The following is a 21,629-nucleotide window of genomic DNA, read 5'->3' as shown; positions in this document are numbered from 1 at the left end:
TGTAGCATGTACATTGATCACACTCATTGAGTTAGAATTTTGGTTAGTTGAGATATATGTTGAAAATACATGTGATCCAAAGAACACATGTACATAGACTCTCAAGATGTCAGTTTGGACAGTTTCTATTCAGACTAGGTAAATCGGACAAAGATGTGTTGGCTTGCATAATTGAAAAAATCCAGAGTTGACACTCTTCCAGCACAGTAGGATCAGAGTACTGACTCTCTGATCTCTCCCAGCTCTTCCTTTATTTGGGTTTGACACGGCTCCGCATTGACTTTCCTTGAGGTGGCAAGATGGTCCCCACCAGTCGCGCTGCACGCCTCCTTATGCTCATCCACAGGAGACCAGGATGGAAAGAGAGTATCACAGGATAGCAATTCCTACCAATGTTTAACCGATGCACATCGACTTAACGTGTTGTGTGTCATCTTGAAAGGATATTTGCAAGAAAGAGGAAAATAAGATGTCAAGTAGTCAAGTAAAATCAACCAAAATCGATACATATGGGGAAACCTAGGAGGGAAAGACAAGCAGATAAAATGATACACCTTAGAAAAACAAATGAACTTTTGGAACTTGGTTCTTTCTGACAGGGGAGAAATTTATGATTTTCAAACATTGAATCCTATTAAAATGGAGCAGTTTATCAATTTTAGAAACTTTGTTTCACCTCAGAGGAGAAAGTCCGCTTTCTGCAGCTTCTGGTGATTGCCTGATTTCCCCGGAGGAGTTGCAGAAAATGAGAGGAAAAACAGGCCAAGCGATTATCTTGGAATATGTCCAGAAAATGTTTTTAGTCTTTGGAATACATGAAGGATGCTACTCCAAGCCTCGCACATATGACTTGGGAAAATAATGATATTGCCAGCACACTCCCGCTGACTGGGAAGCACTGGGTTAGCAAAGGATCCTGGCAGGCTGCACTGGAATGTACTCAGACAGCGTACACATTTCATTCACCTTTGAATATTTACTCACCAGCTGTGGTGTGGAAGATATTGTTTACCTAAATGCCATAGGACTGAGATACGTAGATTCCACAAACCAAGAAATCCTAACTATTCCTAAGAGCATCCGAGAATCTAAGAACTAATTAAGAAGTATGGAAAGACAGGACTAATGGAGTCATTTGAGAGGGCATTCCCTGATAATTCCATTTCTATAACCTACTTGATTACCTGACAAACCCAAATAAAAGAGTTCCACTCAGAACTATGAAAGAGGATGGTCACAATGAATGTGCTCTGAGCACGTGCGTGTTCATTGAACAATGAGGATGATAGACAAGTGCATAACGTGAGGCCTTACCTCACCCCTACCTGCTACAGAGAGAGCACTGAACATTTTCTTTCCATTTCACCACAATAGCATAGGAAGTATTTTTATTAAATCCATCATTATTACCTCATAATGTGAAAAGAGATGAATGCTTCTGCCAGTATTTTAGGGCTAATTGAAATGCGACAGTTAAATCCAGTTTCTGCATTATAAGAAAGTGAAGTGAGGAGCTTTCCTGAGGAATCCTTCATCGCATTCCCAGGGAGGTGATAATTGCTTGCATTCAAATGCTGACCCGGCTCTTTAATAAGACACACGCAGGGAAACGGTGGGTTTTAGTATTTTTAAAATACTTAAATTAGTTTTATTCCTTAGAGAATAGGAATTGTCCCAATGCTAATGTTTCTGGTTTCATGAATATATTCAAGGAAATAAAATATAAACAAAACAATTTAAATGGTTTCTAGTGAATCATTTTATTACTGGAAGTTTTATTACATTATATCCTTTTTAAATATAATGCATTTTATTTTATATATGTAAAGGCTTTTGTTTCATTTTTACAACGTATTACATTTAGCTTTGTTCAAGCTGAAAAAGAATAAGGTAAAATGTTTACACTTTTAGTCCTATGTATCTTGAAAAAATCTAAAGACTGTATTTCTGGTTCTGTGAAGGGCTTAATTTGGGAAGTATTATTCCAGATTATACCTATGGGTCTCTCAGAATACAGAATGCTGTTCTTATCTGCAAACCACCTGGAAAATAATCTTTTGCTTTTATTTTGGACATTTATACTTGATTTATATTTCTTTAAAACTTTTAACCGAAGCTACTTTTCACTCAAAGGTAGAGTCTGTGTCAAACTCAAAGTGTCAGGGAAGAAGGAGCCAACCTCTGCATTTAAACGAAAGTAAGCATCGTGGTTTTGTTGTGAGAGTCATTCATTCTTAGTTGTAAAAGATATTCCAATTAATTCTTCTTCTTCAGTCTGGAACATGTATGCCTGTGTGTGTATGTGTGTGTCTGTTTAAAAATTGCAGGAAGCTGCTGGTCAAATTTTGTGTACTCTTAAGATTTAGGTAACAGATGTCAGATGGCATCGATAACATATAACTGTGTTTTTAAAGCAGACTTGTCTATTTTTTAAACAGAACAAAATACAATTCTTACTTCTTATCAGAATTACTTACATAAATAATTTTGTTTTACATATTCATTATAGTCTCCAACTACAAGTGGGTTTCATAAAGTTCATGGAAAATGGAATTAAAAGCTAACGGAACTTTACCACAAACTGTTTGAGACCTTCTGTAAACAAAACTTCAACATCAATTTAAAAATAAAACTCACCCTGCTAGATATTTTAAGTAACATTTTGATCAGCTAAGAGCCAATCCAAATATAAATCCATTTTCATTTTCCCATAATAAAAGTCGTCTGTTTTCCTCATTTTAAAGCCATCCTTCAGGAGAGATTATCTAAAGTCCAGGTCTATTTGGATAGTTGTCAACACTGAGACTCAGAATTGACTTGACAGTGAGCGGCAGCAGTAGTAAGGATGATTGTATGGTCAATTACCTTGAAGCTTGGGCTGCTTTCCTTGAGGTTGCTATAAGTAGTAGACTCAAGGTCAATGAGTAGTTTAAAACTAAAACATGACTAAGTTATCAAGAGGTCACGAGAGTGGGAGGAAGGTGGGAGGCAAAAAAAAAAAAAAAAAGAACCAACTAAAACATGACCAGTGCTTGAGTCATCAGAAACTCTGTAGGATTCTTCTAGCCGCTTCTTAAAGATGGTGCCATGCGTGTTACCCAGCATATTGTTCTCGTCCTCCTTTGAGAATTTGTAAGTACTATTAAAAAAATAATTGCTAAAGCCAGAAAAATATTGAACTAAGGCCTGTGTGTTATTTTCCCATTCTTTAATGGAGAAGGGATTTTAAAATTTGACAAAATGCTTAAAAGGAATTGTCTGTGAGAATTTATCACATAAAAGAGGAAGATTTTTGTACCTGATATGACAATAAAAATAAAATAAAAAGACCCAACAAATTTCAGACAAAAGTCAGACAAATATTGGAAGATCAATTATTTTCTTACGAGTCATAAGCAAGCAAACTTATAAGGATTGAATGCTGAACAAGGGTTTTATCATAAATGTATAAAATACACATTTTAACAAACTTGTGAAAATGTTTGGCTTTGTTTTTAATTAAATATTTAAAAATTATTCAAGTGCTCTTAGTTAACTATTTAAAAATATTTCAAGTGCTTTTGGTAAAAACTGTGAAGCGCGGTGCAAGTGACAAGCCTTTCAATACACCAGTCCCAGCATCCATAAACGGCTATTTGGCAAAACTCACTCTACAAAGCAACAAACGACAAAAAACACTTTCAACCCACTTCCTGCTGCTGACTGGGATCCTAGAAACAGATAACTAGAGCAAGGGACTAGAAACAATACAAGTTCTATTAAATAGATAACCAGCTATTTAAAAGAAAATAGTTCATTTCTAATAGACTGTTTAGAAATGATAGAGAAAATAGCTCTATACATGATATGAAAATAATCCTCAGCCACTTGACAAGTTATAAGAAATATGATTCACCCTATCTATATGATATGTTGATACTAAAGTAAAAGTGACGCCTTGCATTTCAGTTTAGAAGGATTGTATAGGAAAACCATTGAATACGTGGGAAGTATCAGAAGATGGAAGAAAGCATCTGCTGCTTTCAAAATAAACCTGGTTGATATTAACCATTTCAGGAGGAAATATGTGACCAAGACCTGGTGGTGAACCACGAGTAAGGACAGTTGAAGAAGAATCAATGCATTTGAACATGGTGCGGGGGAAGGGTCCTGAACACACCATTAGCTGCAGAACAATGAACTGATCTGTTTTGGGGGAAAGAGAGCCAGACAGTTACCTAGCAGCAAGAATGGTTCGACACTGTATCATGTACTTTGGCCATATCATCAGGAGGTCCCAGTTCTGAGAAGGAAGGACGTCATAATTGACAAATACAGGGGCAAGAAGAATAATGAAGACCCCAGGAGGGTGGATGACACAATGGCGGCAGCAAAGCCCTCAAGCAGAGCCAACGTTGGAAGGATGGCCCACATGCAGCGGTGCTTTGCTCTGTTAAGTATACAAGTCGCTGTGAGTCAGCACCAACCTGACGGCACCTAACAACTGCAGTATGTGTTACCTCATACACAGAAGCATCAGTTAAAATTGATCAAATAATTGTGCGGGCAAAGTATCTAACATTGGTGACACCTAAGAAATGTAATTGGGGTTTTAAAAAAAAATCTCATTTTACCTCCTCGGTGACTTGATAGTTTGTTTTTTAACCTGTATTGCTTTTGTACATTTTTTAAAGTGAGAATTTGCTTGATAACTAAAAATAATGATAGTTAGTGGTTAAATCAATACTTGTGGCAGGCCCTGTACAAATCCTTCATGTTATCAGTCTTCTTCCTGACAACTCTGTGCGCCCCATTGTCCATCAGTCAATTCCGATTCATATCAGTGCTCTGGGACCAAATAGAAGGCTATACATTCTGACCAATGTGGATATTCTCATCTGTCTTCTACTGAGAATCTGGTGGATTGACCTGCTAACCTTGGGTTCATTCACATACAAAGCCGCTGTTCTGAACATTATTCAACCCCTTTGTATATTTGTGATATGAATAAACAAGATTTTGATCCCTGACTTCCATTCGTCCACATTCCTTTAAAATGTTTTTATGGTTATAATAATCTTTGTGTCCGTTCCTTCAGATGATTACCAAGTGTGAACATGCTATGTGCTCTGGGAGGTAGCCATGAGTGGACAGACAGGCATCCCTCTCCTGACGAACACTCTGCTCTAGCAGGTGCAGAGTGAGGGCTGGAATAAGGACAAACGTAGGATGTACCCGCTGATGAGATGTGATGTGCAGCAAGCAAGGCAGAGAAGGAAGAAAAGGGGTAAAGCCCCGCAGAAGGGGGTCCCCTTGGGAAGGAGAACGTTGTGTAGGTGCTTAGTAATTATCAGATGGAGGCGCTACGTACATCTATCTCCCCTCATTTAGCCCTTTAACAATTGTGGAGACGTTCCACTCCAATACATGGCAACCCCCCTGCTCCAGAGTAGAACTGTGCTCCAGATGGTTTTAACTCGATGATTTTCAGAAGCAGATGTTCTTGAGTTTCTTCCAAGACTCCTGCGGGTAGACTTGAACCTCTACCATCTTGGTTAGGTCTGAAACAGGCTTACTCTCTGGATCACCTAGGGATTTCTGTTCCTTATCACAACCCACATATTTATTTTTCTTTTTTAATTTCTATTTTTCCTTTTTGAGGCGCACTTTTTAAAAATGAAAAACTTGACACGATTGCTCTGAAATGGCTGCAGCATCTTGTTTCCTTATTGTCAAGATGTGTACTTGGCTAAAAGCCAAAAACACTGTTGAAGATTTCACTCAGCTGTGTGCTTCCTGGATCATGTGTGCTAAGCTCCTCAGGAATTGTTGTCTGTGGCATTGAACACTCAGCAGCTGCCCCTGGGAATGTCAATGTGATTCTCTGGACTGCTCCTGAGAGCCGGTGACATTTTCCTCTCCAGGCAGTTGGAGGAGTTCAATGGCAATAGGCTACTGATTAAAAAATGACTCAAGTAAGTTCAGTGTGGACTTAGGTACCCGTTTTTCTTGTATTTTTTTCTGAAATACAGTTCTGTGTTAAATTGTCATTATAATTAAATTATGTATATGTTTATAATGTTCGCTTTAAAATAGCTCCTATCTGAAGTTTCCTGTTGGTAAGCTATTTCTGAATGTCATATTGGTGTGTGTATTAGGTTGATGTGAATGTATTTGTATAAAAGCAGTTTAATTATGGCAAAAAAAGGAAACTCTTAGTCAAGTTAAGAATTAATTTATCATCTGTACTATTTTAAAGATGTAACCAGAAATTTAAAAGTCACAGTTATAAGAGAATAACATTTTAAGCTACTTGAAATCTCTGGAAATTACTCTTTTAAAATGAAAAGCATAAATCATAGTAAGAGTTTCACAAAGCTATTTTAGTGTTAAATAACACAGAAGTATATTTACACAGTGGTCTGAAAATTGGAGGTCTGCATTTTATGACTTATCATTAATTTTAAAGTAAATGTGTTAGCAGAAATAGTCTAGAAAGAAAAAACCCTGCTTCAGCAAAGAGAGTGTTGTGAGTTCCTTTCCAGCTCTATTGCACTGTTTACTAATGAAAGGATTCGTTGTCTTTCCCACATGCCCAGAAGAGACAGCACAAGCAGTCCAATGGTTGCGAGCTATTTAAAATGATCTAATGAACTAAATATATTTCCACACCACTATTGTTAGGTGGCTTTATTTCAAGGTTAAGTAGGAGGCATTTATCCAACTGGCCTGAGAGATGAGAGTTTAACCTTCTGAAGAATTTTCCTGTGTGTTCTGTGAATTTCTTTGTAAGAGTGGGGTCTTAACATTGAGGGGCTTTATTCCCTAAAACCACCAGCCCTACTGTTTTCTGTAAACATATAAATGATGCCTTTATTAAAAAAGGGACTTAAGAGTATGCTTTCTTTACATTAAATGGTCATGCTAAGTAGTAACTCTATTTATATATTATTTAATGATTATATTTTAGCTGAAACATTTAGAGGAATTTACGGTGCTTTTTATACAGTAATTTTTCTAAGCTCATAGAATTTTTATAAAACTAACATGCAATGATAAACAGTTAAGAACTTCCCAACTAGAACAATAGTCCATTTCCTCTTTAAGCCTGTTTGACATCCTTGTTGATTGACAGGGTCTCCAACTGTTTTTGAAATGATTTGTCTTAAAACATTTCAGAGTAATGCTGCATAGAAAAAGAGATATCTTTTAAACTCTGTGAGATGAGTTTTGTAATATAAAAAATAACAGTAAAAGACTCTCCTCCTCCATTTACCCTTTCTGCCCATATCCAAGTGCAGCATCTGGAATAATGATTGCGAGTAAACTTGAATGTATTGGGGACAGCAGAGTAAATCAGTTCCCTTTGTCCCTCTGGCCTCTGACTTACTTAGATTGGGAAATAACACCCCCCCACCCCCACCCACACCCACACCCACAGCGCTGCAGCTAAGAACCTCAGATAGAGGTAACCGGTCCTTACCAGATCATGAAAACAGCCCTTTATGAGTTTTACCAGTAGCATGGTGGGTATGGGCTTCTTTCTTTCTTTTTCTTTTCTTTTTTTTTCTTCTTTCTTTGGCAACAGATTACATACTGGGATCTGACGTGAAAGGTTCTGATTTTTTTTGTTTTTTTTTTTAAGAAAATTTAAACTCTCCCCCAGTTTATGTAACGAGCATTGCACTGTAAGCTTTTTCTTCAGGATATAATTCAGTCCTGCAGGGAATTCCTGCTCTGATGTTGGAGCACTTGATTGAAAGATTCATCTTCTTCCTTTTCAAGGTGAGTCGAGATCTATGTTTAATACCAAAAAAAAGCAAGGAGCTTCTAGCTCACAAATTATGACAGATCACACCACTATGTAGATATATTAAGCAATTCACAGCACAAGCACAACTATTTTTTTAAGATCAGTATACTTTATTTAAAAATTAGTTTGTGCTGTTTACCAAGTTTTCAATCTTCCTAGATAAAGTATTAAAACTTGGTCCAATGGACAAGGACATTGCACTTCTTAATGTTTACACTCTTATGTTTATCTATAAACATTTATTTGTTAATATTTGAAAGAATCTACAATCCAATTTGGGTTACTGTAAAACCTTTATTATATACTTAAGCTATTTGTTTAGGATTTTTAATTTGCAGCATGATTGAAGATAATGATAAAGATCAATACAGTGAGATTTCGTTGTCATAGGTAATCTGTCACACTTAAGTCAATATGTTTTCTAGTGTTTAATTGCTAACTCCCTATTGCTTTACAGATGTATTAGTTTATTTAATTTTAATCTGAAATGCATACTTTTGGTTAGTTTGACTTTGCCCATATTGTTCCTGCAATGTATAGTTTTTATATGCTCATATTAAAAAAATGTTTTTAACTGATAAGGGTGCTGTTGTTCCTGGGGAGGGTAGAGTGTGTTAATTCTACATAATAATCTTGAATTTTATCATGTAGTTTAAACTAGTGTAGCATTTGGTAGCAGATTATAGATAAGCCAATGGTAATGCGGTGGGGGCTTGTAAGAAGCATTGAGGCATTTAAGGCTATCACAACTAACAGTAATTATTTTCTTATATGATGCTTCTTATTTACATTAAATGATGAATTATTCTGGAAAAATTAACTGAAAGGTTTAATATATAAAGTAGGAAATTTCATAAATAATTATAAGTGGCATAAATTCTCTAGAATAGATTTCATACTGACATGATTTTTTAAAAAGATTTAACGTACTCTTTTATCCTTTTCTATGGTTCTAAATCAATAATATCTTTTGACTCCAAAAGAACATATTTACTTCAGTATTGGTTCATAAGATGACCACAATAAAATATTTTATGACTTACTTTATGTAAAGAGACCAATAAACTTTTGGACCACGAGAGAAAAATATGTGACAAATTTTTCATTCGCCAAAAGTTATTAAACCCAAACCATAAATTAAATAAATAACCATCAGCTAATGAGTTTCTCAGGAGAAATATCATAACTGTTGGGGAGGCACTTGGACAGAGTGCACATGGGCGAGCTCAGGAGGAACATCAGAATAACAAGTGGAGACGGACTTGAACAGAATGCACTCAAATAACTGCAATTTGCCTCCGAAGCTACAGCCGCCGCCCTGATTGTTTACATGTTTAGGCTGTGTGTGCATGAGTGTACGTGAGGTTGGCTTGCTCAGGGAGTTCATCCATCACAGTGCTCTGGCCAGCGTTCACTGCCCAGTATTTGGCTAAGACTTCCAAGTAGCCTCGCTTTACCCTTCTAGCTGCCTTTTCATTTACCAATTAACCTATGGTTTTATAACTTTTAATTAGACTTTACTGTAATCTAAATGTTTTATAAATAATCATCCCTATTTATGTAAAATGTGCACATTTGATATTTATAAAGTACTTTATTGAACTAACATAGGATGGGTTTACTGTTAGGCTGGCTACAGTTAAACTTTCATAAAACACTGCTATCCTGTCAGAGACTTTGTGATTCACACTTTCCTTCTGGCTGTAGTTCAGTAGGTCAACAATAATTATAAATAAAGCAGAATATATTAGGACAGTTCAAGAAACCAGTTCCCTGTTTCTCTCTGACCTCTAACTTACCAGGATTGAGAAATAGGATAGGGGATAGAGAAGAAAAAGGAAAGAAATGTATTGCTGAGTCTTTAAGATACAAAGGGCACACTATCAGACCATGAATCATCAGTCTTCACTTTATTCATCACTCAAGATCTTTATATTTTCTGTGTAGTGTACCCTTTTCAGAGATAACTGAGTCACAGAGACACAATTAAGTAGAGAATTGAGCCTAATTTTGTTTAAACCGTGAGTTTAAAACTCAGACATTAATCACTGCAAAATGTACATCATCTTGACTTTTATATGGAAAAAGTAAGAATTTTAGCCTTCTTCTCTAGGGTCAAAGGTCAAGGGTGGTCCTAGATCATCCTATTTCAATCAGTAGGACTCTAAGGGAAACATTTCAAAGCGGTAGTAACTCCTGCTTATAACCCCCTGAAAGGCAGGCTTTATTTCTACAAGGATTTATAGTACAATATAAGAGCTGGGGATCCATATATTAATAGATCAGAAAATTGTGGTAACATCAAGAATACAAAAGTTTAGAGTTATTCCAGTTTTGTGTATTCGAAACTTGTTTGTATAACCTTTGAGTTCTGTGAGGATACCTGAGAGACAAAGTGAGCATGCCTGACGTGGGGAGGGCTGTTTCTCTTCCCCTTTTCCCATTTTTCCCGAGAGAGCTTCGATTTAAATGTCTTTAGATATTGAGCTTATGCATGAACTTTTTCAATGAAAAGGAGAATATTGTCCTGAAAGAGCATCAATAAAGCTGTTAATTTAATGATCTTCTGTTTCTAAATGATAAATCACAGCCAGATTTCTAAGACTGATTGCACCCACTCAGGCTAGTTTGGATTCAAATCCACATCTTTTTAATGCCTAAATAACTGTGATTTTAGTTTGAGTATGTTGTAAGATAAAATTATGAAAATAAATGTAGTTTAAATTTGAAAGCTAATATTTCTCATTTTTTATTAACCTGTTGTTTACCCATCTCAGAATTTGGGCTGCACTGGGATGCTCTGTTTGTTAAATAAGAAACACTTTTGTGCAGTAGCTTAACATAGTAGCTCTGGCGGTGTAGAGGGTATGTGTCATGCTGACAACCGCAAGCTTGATAGTTCGAATCAACCAGCTGACCTAAAGGAAAAAGATAAGACTTTCTCTTCCTGTCCAGTGACAGGCTCAGAAGCCCACAGGAGACATTGACCCTGTCCTACAGGGTGACCATGAGTTGACATCAACTCAATATCAGTGAATTTTGAGTTTACCCTGAACACCTGAACATAAGTAACAGTCTACAGAACACAGAATACCCAGAGTGACATTCTCTACTCAGCCATCATAGAGACTGTTTAAAGAGCATGTTGCAATAACATTTTAAGGTGCTTTGCAATTATAATTTTCAAAAGAATGAATGAAAAATGAGATCTGTCTTCTGGTTTTATTTCCTGTGGATGAGCAGAAGGAATCATTGTGGATAAAATAGAAATTTTAGCTATCTGATTATTGGTCGCAAGATATCATTCAAGTCATGGCCCTTGTTTATGGCACGAGAATCCCTGGAAATCTGAAACTTTGCAAGTTTCATAGTTCACATCCCAGGAACTTTTACCTCTGGGCCATGGCTTTTCTGGGTGGAGTTTTCCTGGGAACACAGCTTTATCCACACACGAGAATAATTAGAGGTTGTTTGGGAATTTGTTTTGGTGTCTTGGACTCTTGAACAGACTTCGTATAGCTTAACCTACATCAGCCTTGGCAAAAAGCCTCAGTCACTTCCTACCATTGTGGAAGGGCACATGCTAAAAAGATCACACTAGAAACAACCTGTGGATTTGACAACAAAGAGGTAGCTCTTATCTGCCATCTCCTTTCAAAGACAAGCCAAGGGAAGCAGAACCTTTTGCAAATTCTACTAAACAAGTAGCATGAGAAATATTTCCTATGAATAGAAAGCAGTGGATCTACTTATATGATCAAGAAAGGAATGTGAGTAGTGACTTCTTTAAACATGCTTTAAAATGTTTTTTCTACCTTTATTTTTCAAGTCTCAATAATGAATTTTCTTTTCTATGCCTGTGATTACCCTAAGGTTAAGCACTTTATACAGACAGTAAATGATAGATTTAAATGTCTTAGTAATACCATATGTGATTAGCAATTTCTAAACAATATTTTTTTCCTCAAAACTGGATTGGGAAATAAATGACCTATTTTAATGTGTAGTGATATGTTTATTAAGAAAACCAATACATAAAATTTTCATGCATTCCAAAACTTAATGAGAGGGAATGGTAAAGACAACAATAATATTTGTCTAAAGGTGAAAAACGGGTGGAAGAGTTGTTGAGTAGAATGTGCGATGTAACCTAAGTTTTTCTCTAAGGTACTCTGCGTGAGTCTCGGGTGAATAAAGTTAATTATAATTTTTTAGTATGAAAACTAATAATACAGTATGATTATGACAGCATACCTAATGACTCATGGTGACAATGTATTGAAAGATGACAAATGAATCCAAATAACATCAATTATCATGATAATAAAAGTTATAAAGTTAAACAAGTAGCCAAGCTAAAATTTACTCTCCCTTTTTGGCTCAAAAATATCAGTCCATGGATGCAGAAATGTTAGATTATTAATTGTAATGTTGACTGCTTATTTATAAAGCATAGGGAAACCTTAGATTAGTAACTTTCTGACCCAATAATTCAACAGACTGAATTGCTCAACATTTCAGTTTTCTGATGAGCTTAAACCCACAGCAGAGTGATGTGTGCACCGTAGTGTTGCTGTGTCCAGTTCAAAGTAGACCAAGCCCCAGCTTGTTGTTGCACAACAGCGATGGGGACAGGGTCCACGGGTGTCATTGGAGTATGTTTTCTGGTGAGAGAGGGAAATATTGAAAAATAAGTGCTGCCCCCTGTTTTTACAGTGAACACTCTCAGGACTCTGTGGCCCTTGCAGAAACCCCTGTCGTGTGTTGGCCTGCTGAACTAAAAGAGACCGATTCTGGACAAGGTAAGGTAAATTCATCACTAGGTTTTCCTTATGCAGTGAAAAACCCACCCCAACCCAACCCAAACCAAGCCAAACTCACTGCCATCAATTTGATTTTGACTTATAAAGACCTGGAAGGAACTGTCCCTATGGGTTTCCTTGACTGAAACTCTTTACAGCAGTAGAAGCCCCATCTTTCTTTTATGGAGCGGCTGGTGGTTTTGAACAGTTGGACCTTGCAGTTAGCAACCCAACTCATACCCACCATGCCACCAGGCCTCCTGGTGAATAGAAAGAGATCAACATATACCCTTAAAGCTATTTTTAAATGATAAAATTATCATTTTAAACATAGTTTATTTTGTTCTCTGTTAGAGTGGCAGAGGAAATGAATGCTGATCTTTTTTTTTAAACATTTTATTCGGGGCTGAATGCTGATCTTTTATTGATTATATAAAACATAAAATATATTTCCAAAAGATAAAAATTAAACAGAGGTTTGTTTTTGTTTTCTCATAGATTCATGACATCACTAAAACTGACATTGGGTATAAGTTGTTCCATTTTCTAAATGGTTCAACTAAATCATAGGTTTCTAACAGATTCTTTGAGAGCATACTAATAATAAGGAATTAATGTTTCAGGACATAGCATGGAGGTCAAGTTATGAATCCATGTCTGAAGGTTGCTGTTATTGTTAGGTGACAAAGCCGGTTCCATCTAATGGAAACTGCATACACAACAGCTATTGTCATCGTGCACTGAGTGTGCCGTGGTGGTGATGGCGGCGGTGATTGTTCTGTATTTTCTAGGATGGTTAGCTGTATGCCTAGCCTTCAACTGCTACATTCCAGTTGCTCCTCCCCAAAGAACTCCACACATTGCCAAATGTCCCTTGGTGGGGTGATTGTATTTTTAAGTGCCTTCAAATTGGTTCTTACTTATAACTATCCTCAAAATTGTGCTATATTTTCCACCATTGCCAGTCATCATATCAATCCATCTCATTGAGGATCTTGCTTTATTTTCTCACCATACCCTTTACCAAAAGTAATATTTTTATCTAGGGATTGGTCTCTATGGATAATATGTCCAAAGCTCTTAAGACCAAGTCTCACCATTTTCACAGCTCAGAAGCAGTGGGAATCCTTGCTCCAAGACAAACAGGGTTTTTCCCCCAAGCAGGCTACGTCATATTCCATATTCTTTCTTTTATTCCATATTCTTTGCCAACACAGTAAATCAAACACAGCTGTCCTTCATTGGCTTCCTTACACATTGTCTAGCTTGCATAGATATGAGGCAAGTGAAATATTATGATTCATGCCGAGTATACCTTAGTCCCAAAAGTGGTATCTTTGTCTTTTGCACAGCATTTAACTAAAGAATATATCATTTGACTCTTTGACTGCTGCTTCCAGGCACAGTAATTAAGGGTCCTAGGACACTGCAATTCTAAACAACATAAATATTTTAACAACTCATGATATTGCTTATAAATCTTATAATTTACCATTAGATTTGTAAATCTAATAAATCTCAAATTTTATCAGGATTTTTGTTTCATATTCTGAGTAGTAATTCATACTAAGACCTATATATGTTTTTATCTCCATCAATAAGTGCTGCAGATCTTTACTCTTAGCAAGCAAGTTTGCGTCATCTGAATACTGCATTTGTTAATGAATCTATCCTAATGCCTCATTACTCTTCATATAGTCTAGCTTATGGAATTCTTTGATCAGCATACAGAATGAATAAATATGATGAAAAGTTACAACCTAGACACACATCTTTGCTGATTTTAAACCGCACTGGATCCCCTAGTTCTGTTGCTACAACAGCCTCTTGCTTTGTGCACAGGTTCCCGATAAGCACAATTAAGCGCACTCGGATTCCTATTCTTCATGTAATTTATTATAATCCCAAAGTGGAATATCTTTGCATAAGAAGACATTTTTTGGTTATTCTCTGGTTTCAGTCAAGACCGGTTAATAGGCAGCAATAACTGATAAATACCTCATTCTACATTATTTCCTGAATCCATCTTGAATTCCTAGCAGTCTTCTATTGTTGTATTTCTACAATTGCTTTTGAGTTATCTTCAGCATAATTTTATTTCATGTACTATTACTTATATTGCTCAATATTTGCTACAAGTCATAGATAATCTTTCTCTGGAATAGATATGAATATTGATCTTCTAGAGTCAGTTGTTGAGGTAGCTGTCTCTCAAATTTCTTAGCATAGACAAGAGATGCTTACAGTTTTGTTTTCATTGGTAAACATATTCCCATTGGTATTTTGTCAATTCCTAGAGTCTTGCATTTTGCAAACACCTTCAGCACAGTGTGAACCTTTCCCTTCGTTGTAGGTCCTATGCTACTCCTGAAATGATCAGACATCAAGTAGTACCTTTTGGTATAGAGCCGTAGTGAATCTATGTAGTCTTCCACCTTCTTTTGTTGCTTTTTACACCATTGTCTTTCCCCCAGTTGTTTGTTGTTAGATGCTGTTGGGTTGGTTCCAGCTGATAGCGGCTCCATGTGTAAAAGAACAAAACCATGGCTTTCCCTGTACTATCTTGGCCTTTGTTCTCTTTGAGTCCATTGTTGCGGTCGTCATGTCAACCGTCTTGTGGACGGTCTTCCTATTTTTCACTGGCACTAAATTACCAAGCAGGATTTGGTCTCTCCTGGTAATAGGCTCAAAAAACTGTGCCCATGGAATTCTTCGAAATTGCAACTTGAGGCTTGGGTTTTTTTTCTTCAATTCTTTGATCCTAGAATGCTGAACGTGTTCTTCCTTTTTGATTTTATTACTCTAGGTACATTTTGTTATAATGCATTCTATTGTCTTCTCATGTTCCCCTTTGACATTTTTCGTTCAGCTCTTTTGCTTCGTTAGTTCTTTCTTTTATTTTGATAGTCTATGTTCAGTGCCTCTTCTGACACCCATTTTGAATTTCCTTTCTTGTCTTTTTCAATGACCTCTTGCCTTCTTCGTGTACAATGAGGCCTTCTCACAACGTGTCTAGCCTTTGGTCATTAGTAACCAATGCATCAAATTTATTATTGAGATTTTCTCTAAATGGGGGTAGAAGTATTCAAAGTTGTACTTTGGTTTTCATGGAATTGTTTTAACTTTCTTCTGCTTCAGCTTGTGCTTGCACATGAGCTGTGTCTCTGTGCTTCATAGCAAGCCACTGGTCTTCTTCGGACAGATTGTTTCCATGGCCTCTTTCTACAAATGGAGTTGACTTTACCACTGTGATTTCCATCTCATGTGGTCCATTGGTTCAAATGCCACAGCCGGCCCATCAATAATTCCACCCTTATGCCTTTACAACAATAAAAGCTACTCCTGTGTTTGTGTATAGAAGTAGCTTTTCCCATTTATCAAGAGGTTGGTGTTATTACTGATCTCAGTCAGATGGTGCAATAAGCAGACAACCTACACAGACCCTCTACAAGAAAGACATGGGACTAGATGATAAAATGGGAGCAGTGACCCTCAGAGGAAATAGTAGAGATGGATTAGATATCTGCTAAGAGAAAAGCTGAACTAAAGTGACCCCAGAAGAGCAATGCAGGTGAATTGTCAGCTAGTCTGACAAGCCACAGCCATCTTGAGTTTTTGCAAAGAACAGTCTGTTTAGCTAACATCCTGGAACACCACTGGGTGGCAGCAAAGAAGATACTTAGTTATTTTCCTGCTGTTCTTTGTCTGCTTTCCCTTACTAGATTGTTGTTGCTGCTGCAGTTTCAATTTTCTTGTCCCAACCAACAGAAAACAACAACAAATCGACAGCTCCGTCCTGTACCTCCTGTAGGCCCACCAACTGTGCAAGCGTCGCCACTGCCCTGCCTGAACGTGACTAGCCAGCAGGCAACAGCACTCGGGTCTATCCTCCCCCGTGCGACCTAAGCAGAGAGCTGTGCACACATGCACCTTCTCTGTCACATCCACCAGGAACCAGGCGATGAGTGTGTACAGATGCACCAACACACAATCATCTTTCAAATACAATGGCTACACCACAACAATGCTTCTGGGACAACAATTTTGGTTCTCTTGAAGAAAGAAGTCAGAGTGGTCAAACAAGTGACCAAGACATAAAGACAAATTCTCTTTTGAGGAACAAATGACAATAAAATAGCCTGATACGGAGTTTAAAAGAATCTTTAGTTCTCTCATAAGATCTAGAGAAAGATGGAAAGGCTACAGAAGAGGTCAAGGGAAATACAGAAAAAATAAAACTCAGGAAAGTACTATAAGAACAAGCTAGCAAAGTAGATGAAAAAAGTAGAAATCATACAAAACAGGAAAAGAAAACCAGGAGATTTATACTATTTCTGAAATAGATTATATACTGAAAGGATAAAGGAATAGAATTGAATCAGTGGAAAGCTGAATTAGTAACCCTGAAGATAAATCTCTCCTTACTAACCTGCTAGAGATACAATCAGAAAAGAAAACACCCCAGATATCCGGATGAATGTTTAGAATTAGATGGCATACTCTCAGGAGGAATGACTTAGGTGTCATAGGAATTTCAGAGCCGAAGGAAGCAAAAATTTTAAAGCAGAGAGGAAATTGTTGAAGAGGTATTGAAGAAAAATCCCTTGATATCATGATGTCAAGAAGATAGGCGCTTAAGAAGCTGAATAAACCTCAAACAGAAGAGATCTCAAAATAAGACCCCTACAACATGCCATAATCACAATCTCCAAATTCAAAGACATTGGGAGAATTCTGAGAGCAGGGCAGTATAAATGAAAAGGTACCTATGAAGGCAAACCAGTGTAACTAAGCTCAGATTTTCTCAACAGGAGGCAATGAAATGATCACTCGCCTGCCATAGAATCCTTCCAATGTGCATTGACCCTATAGGACAGGCTAGAACGGTCCTTGTGGGCTCCCAAGGGCGTGATTCTTTATGGGAGTAGAATGCCCGACTTTCTCCCAAGTAGCATCTGGTGGTTTCAATCTGCTGATGTTTTCCAGTCAGCAGCCCAAGGTTGCTCTTAAATGGAATGATAGAAAAGGAAAAAGAACTAAAAATCTCCCAACCAAAACTTATATAACCAGTAAAACTAGCCCTCAAATACAAGATATGCCAGTTCTAGATAAATAGAAATGAAAAGAAGTTGTAAAACCCAGATTAAACTTACAAGAAACCCTAAAGGGAGTTCTTCAGACAAAAACTCTGACAACAGCAGACAGCAATTTGATAATTACATACATGCAACACCCTGAAGTCAACCCAGATACAGGAATATCCAAAGTACAACAAACCTGCCCTGCTGCCAACAGGGAACCAGAAACATCAATGTGCAATGAAGACAATTACACAGTAAAAAAGAGGGAAGAGAGTAGCTGTCGAATTTCCAAATGCAAGTAGATTTCATGTCAATGAAGGGTGAGACAATATACAAAACCCCACAGCTATTTAGTAGATTCTGACTCATCACCACCTGTAGGACAGAGCAGAAGTGCCAATAGAATTTCCACCTCGATAATTCTGAAGAAAGCAGACTTTCTCCCCCTCTTTTCCTGTGGAGCAGCGTTTTGGCTACACCGAGCAGCCTCTGGTTGGCAGCCAAACACTCTGCAGTATATCACCAGAACTATTTTCCATCTCTTTAGTCACCATTTATGTTGTTGAAAATATGGTTTGCAATTAATAAGTTGTAAGTCTTTCAAACTTCTTTTTTCAAGATGGTATTTGTCATCTTTTCTCTCACAAACGTCGTACTTACCAACTACCAATGCTTAGTTGTTTCCAACTGTCACATTCCAATCATCAGTATTCATTAATGTATCTTAATGGCATGTCTCTTCAATTTCAGACTTCAAAAGTTGTTAAAATCTTCAATTTCCTAATCTTGACATTTATGGTTTGTGCTGGATTCATGTTTACTCTGATCCTTTTATAAAGTCGTGTTGTGTTAGAACTTGAATGAAAAACAATTCACGTGCTTGATTTAAAAACCCCTGATCTTGTGTTAGCATCTCATTTTACACATGAAGAAATTCAGAGATGTTAAACAGTGGCTTGTCTGTGACCCATTTGACAAGAGTGACAAATCAGTTTTTGGTACACCCTCAAAGAGCCTAGTCTGGAACACCTTAGTTTAGTTCTCTTTATTTTGATTGTTATCTGAAGTATAGCTTGCAATCAGGAGGCATATATGAAATGGACATACATTAAAGTGTTTCCAGAAAAACTCTCTGACCATAACTGTTGGTTCAAAGTATGGAACCAGAATGGTATTCCGTATTTAGAAATGTAGTGGCTATTTATAAGTATAGGCCCCAAAATAATATTAAGGCGTGTTATGCAGGAAATTTAATTTAATTATATAGAGCTCTTCAGGTGGTTTACAAACCACCTGAAAGAACTTCTTTCATTGCAGTGTGTCAACCAAGATCAAGGTCATAAAGGTAGCCTGTGTTAGATGATTTCAACAGGTAGGATGAGTTCTTCTCCCCACTCTACCCCCAAACAATTAATAAAAAGTTCAACCCTACTTGCCCAGTGATATACAAAAGCCCATAGGAAAAACAGATATTCTGTTTAGATTAGTTTTCCATTTATATTGTAAAAAGCGGGGCTGATGAAATGTGTTTAGCTTTTCACGTTGGCCTCTGAAGAAACTAGTTTATTGTGTCCTATATTTTATGGTTAAAGTATTCTAGATAGAAGGGAACAAACATGATTCTCACTCAGTAAGAAAGCATTTGGAGAACATTTCTTATGTTTTCTATTTCCATTAGATGGTAGTCAATCCAATACTATTGTGAAAAGGCAAGGTTGCTCATCACTTAGAAATAAACTAATTGGACTGATATTTCTATCTCAATAAAATTGTGAAGGGAAAATATTTTGGACAGCACATCAAAGTATAATGTATTTTGTTTCCCTTATACTTTTGACAAACGTCTTCTCCATAGCATGCACTCTCTTGGCATCTGTGCTTCTGCTGGCCATAGATATTTTAAAGTAGAAAGTATTTATTTGTAGGCTTTAAAGCACATTATGACCATTTATAAATGCCAGGTCAGCCCTATTAAGTTAAAACTAAATGTCATAACCAAAGTAGCTCAAATGATTACACTTTCAAATGTTGGTCACAAGTAACAGATAATTACCAATTTTATAACAGCAAGATCCACTCATTCTATAATTTGTTTTCTTGATGTAATAAATACATGTTCTCTTATGTAAAGATATAAAGCATGAAGATTGACTAGTTGAATCACATCTACTTACATTGTGACAACCCATGAATCAACTGCACATGATAAAAATGAATAATATTCAAGTTTAATATTTAAACCAATCAGAAAACAGGGCTAGCATTAAAATTATGCACACTTGATATTATACCTTTTTTAATGCTCTATGGTTATGATATATCCCAAATCAGCTATTAGCAATTAAGTTGACATTAAAGCACGGGTCTTCAAAACTGCTTATTGTTCTGAATAAGTTTTTATGACATAGACACAATTTGAACATAAACTTAGAATTCACAATAATGAGATTTTCCTTTTACTATGATTATAATTTTGCTGACAGGGAAAATGCTTGTCTCAGTTTTAATTTCCACAGCTTACCACTGGTTTTGCTTTTAACAGGTAGTTTACAAATGATTGGAGGATTTGATTTTTTCTAAGAATCATCATCTGTGCAGTCTGTATCTTGCTGTTTACTCCCAAAGAAGGTATAATAAAAAAAAATAACCTATCAGCATACTTGCTTCGCCTTTAGACTGAGGAGATATCAGGCCACTGATACTTGATTTCAGGAACCACCAGGCCTCACGGAGTCGACTCTGCTTGTTGGAGAAGCTAGCCGGAGGGGCGAGAGGTAGTTAACTGGGCAGGTCAGTCTGAGCAAAAGAGGCAGGAGGGTGAGTACTGTCAGCATGAGCCTACACAGATAAGATTGATCATGGCCCTCGTCCACAGAAAGAACAACCAGAAGAAGAAAATGTTGAAGAAACTATATGGCAATATACATTTTTCTGCCTCGGGCACATTATTAAGAGCAAGAAAAGGGAGAAGAATCTAAACAGCCATTTTGCTAAAGCAAAGGAAAGCATTGGTTTATTTATCACAGGCAAAAGGACCTCTTTCAATTGCATGTTTTCGTTGTACTTTGATCTTTTTGCACTGATATTTAAGTTTCTCTTTTATTATCTCTTTCTAGTGATAGAACCAGAGCTCTTGGAAAGCACTTGACTCGGACCTAAGAGTTTGAAAGAAGCTGTTACTGAACCTTTCCCGGTCCTCTGGAGGAAAACATGGGCTGTGACAGGAACTGTGGTCTCATCGCTGGCGCCGTCATTGGGGCTGTCCTGGCCGTGTTTGGGGGTGTTCTGATGCCAGTAGGAGACATGATTATTGAGAAGACCATTCAAAAGGTACAGTTCTCAGAAGGATATGACATCTGTCCTTTTGTTATTCGTTCTGATTCTTCCATTGTTCTCTCTTCTTTCGTATTTTCAGTTCCTAGTTTATATTTCATGATGGTCTCTAATTTTGTATCAACTTCTATAAGGCTAAATGATAGAGAAGGAAGCACCTGTGAAATGTCACAAGTATAATGTATCTTTCCTTAGATTGTTTTGATAGTTTAAATATAAATGCATAAACTTTGAAAAAGAATTAGTTAGAGGTTGGCACATTTGTTAAATTAATAGTTTTTTTATTATGTCCAAGGAGTATATTTGCATTCACTTTTTAAAACCATTTTTATCGTGTATTATTTTGTGTGGGTGCATTGATAAAAGCAGTAGCATTTGGGCTAGTGACTGGAAAGGGACGCTGCTTTAAATGAGCATTGTCATCTTTCACATTAGTAAAATATGACAGCGTTGTCATTTGGTGAAAACTGTTTTTTATTATAATAATCTATAATGTTCTCATGAATGTTTCCTATTTTTACAAATTTTTTGTCTCCTAGAAAACACTTTCATGTACACCATGTCCCAGTAATATGCTACACAATGACTTTAGTTTTAAATATAATTGTATTGATTCAATAT

At 36.7% G+C, this 21,629-nt stretch overlaps 1 protein-coding gene across 1 annotated transcript in view; it reads left to right on the top strand.

The window, feature by feature from the left end:
* The first annotated feature begins 7,654 nt into the window (after positions 1 to 7,654).
* The window catches only part of CD36 (CD36 molecule (CD36 blood group)), a 52,220-nt gene continuing 38,245 nt past the window's right edge, over positions 7,655 to 21,629 (top strand). The window contains exons 1-3 of the mRNA XM_075557649.1: positions 7,655 to 7,764; positions 12,509 to 12,594; positions 20,792 to 21,005. Of these exons, the coding sequence (XP_075413764.1) occupies positions 20,886 to 21,005 (120 nt within the window). The 5' untranslated portion in view covers positions 7,655 to 7,764; positions 12,509 to 12,594; positions 20,792 to 20,885. The remainder of the gene's footprint in view (positions 7,765 to 12,508; positions 12,595 to 20,791; positions 21,006 to 21,629) is intronic.

Source organism: Tenrec ecaudatus, chromosome 9 (genome assembly GCF_050624435.1).
Source record: "Tenrec ecaudatus isolate mTenEca1 chromosome 9, mTenEca1.hap1, whole genome shotgun sequence".
NCBI lineage: Eukaryota > Metazoa > Chordata > Mammalia > Afrosoricida > Tenrecidae > Tenrec > Tenrec ecaudatus.
This window is presented reverse-complemented; position numbering and strand designations above follow the sequence as displayed.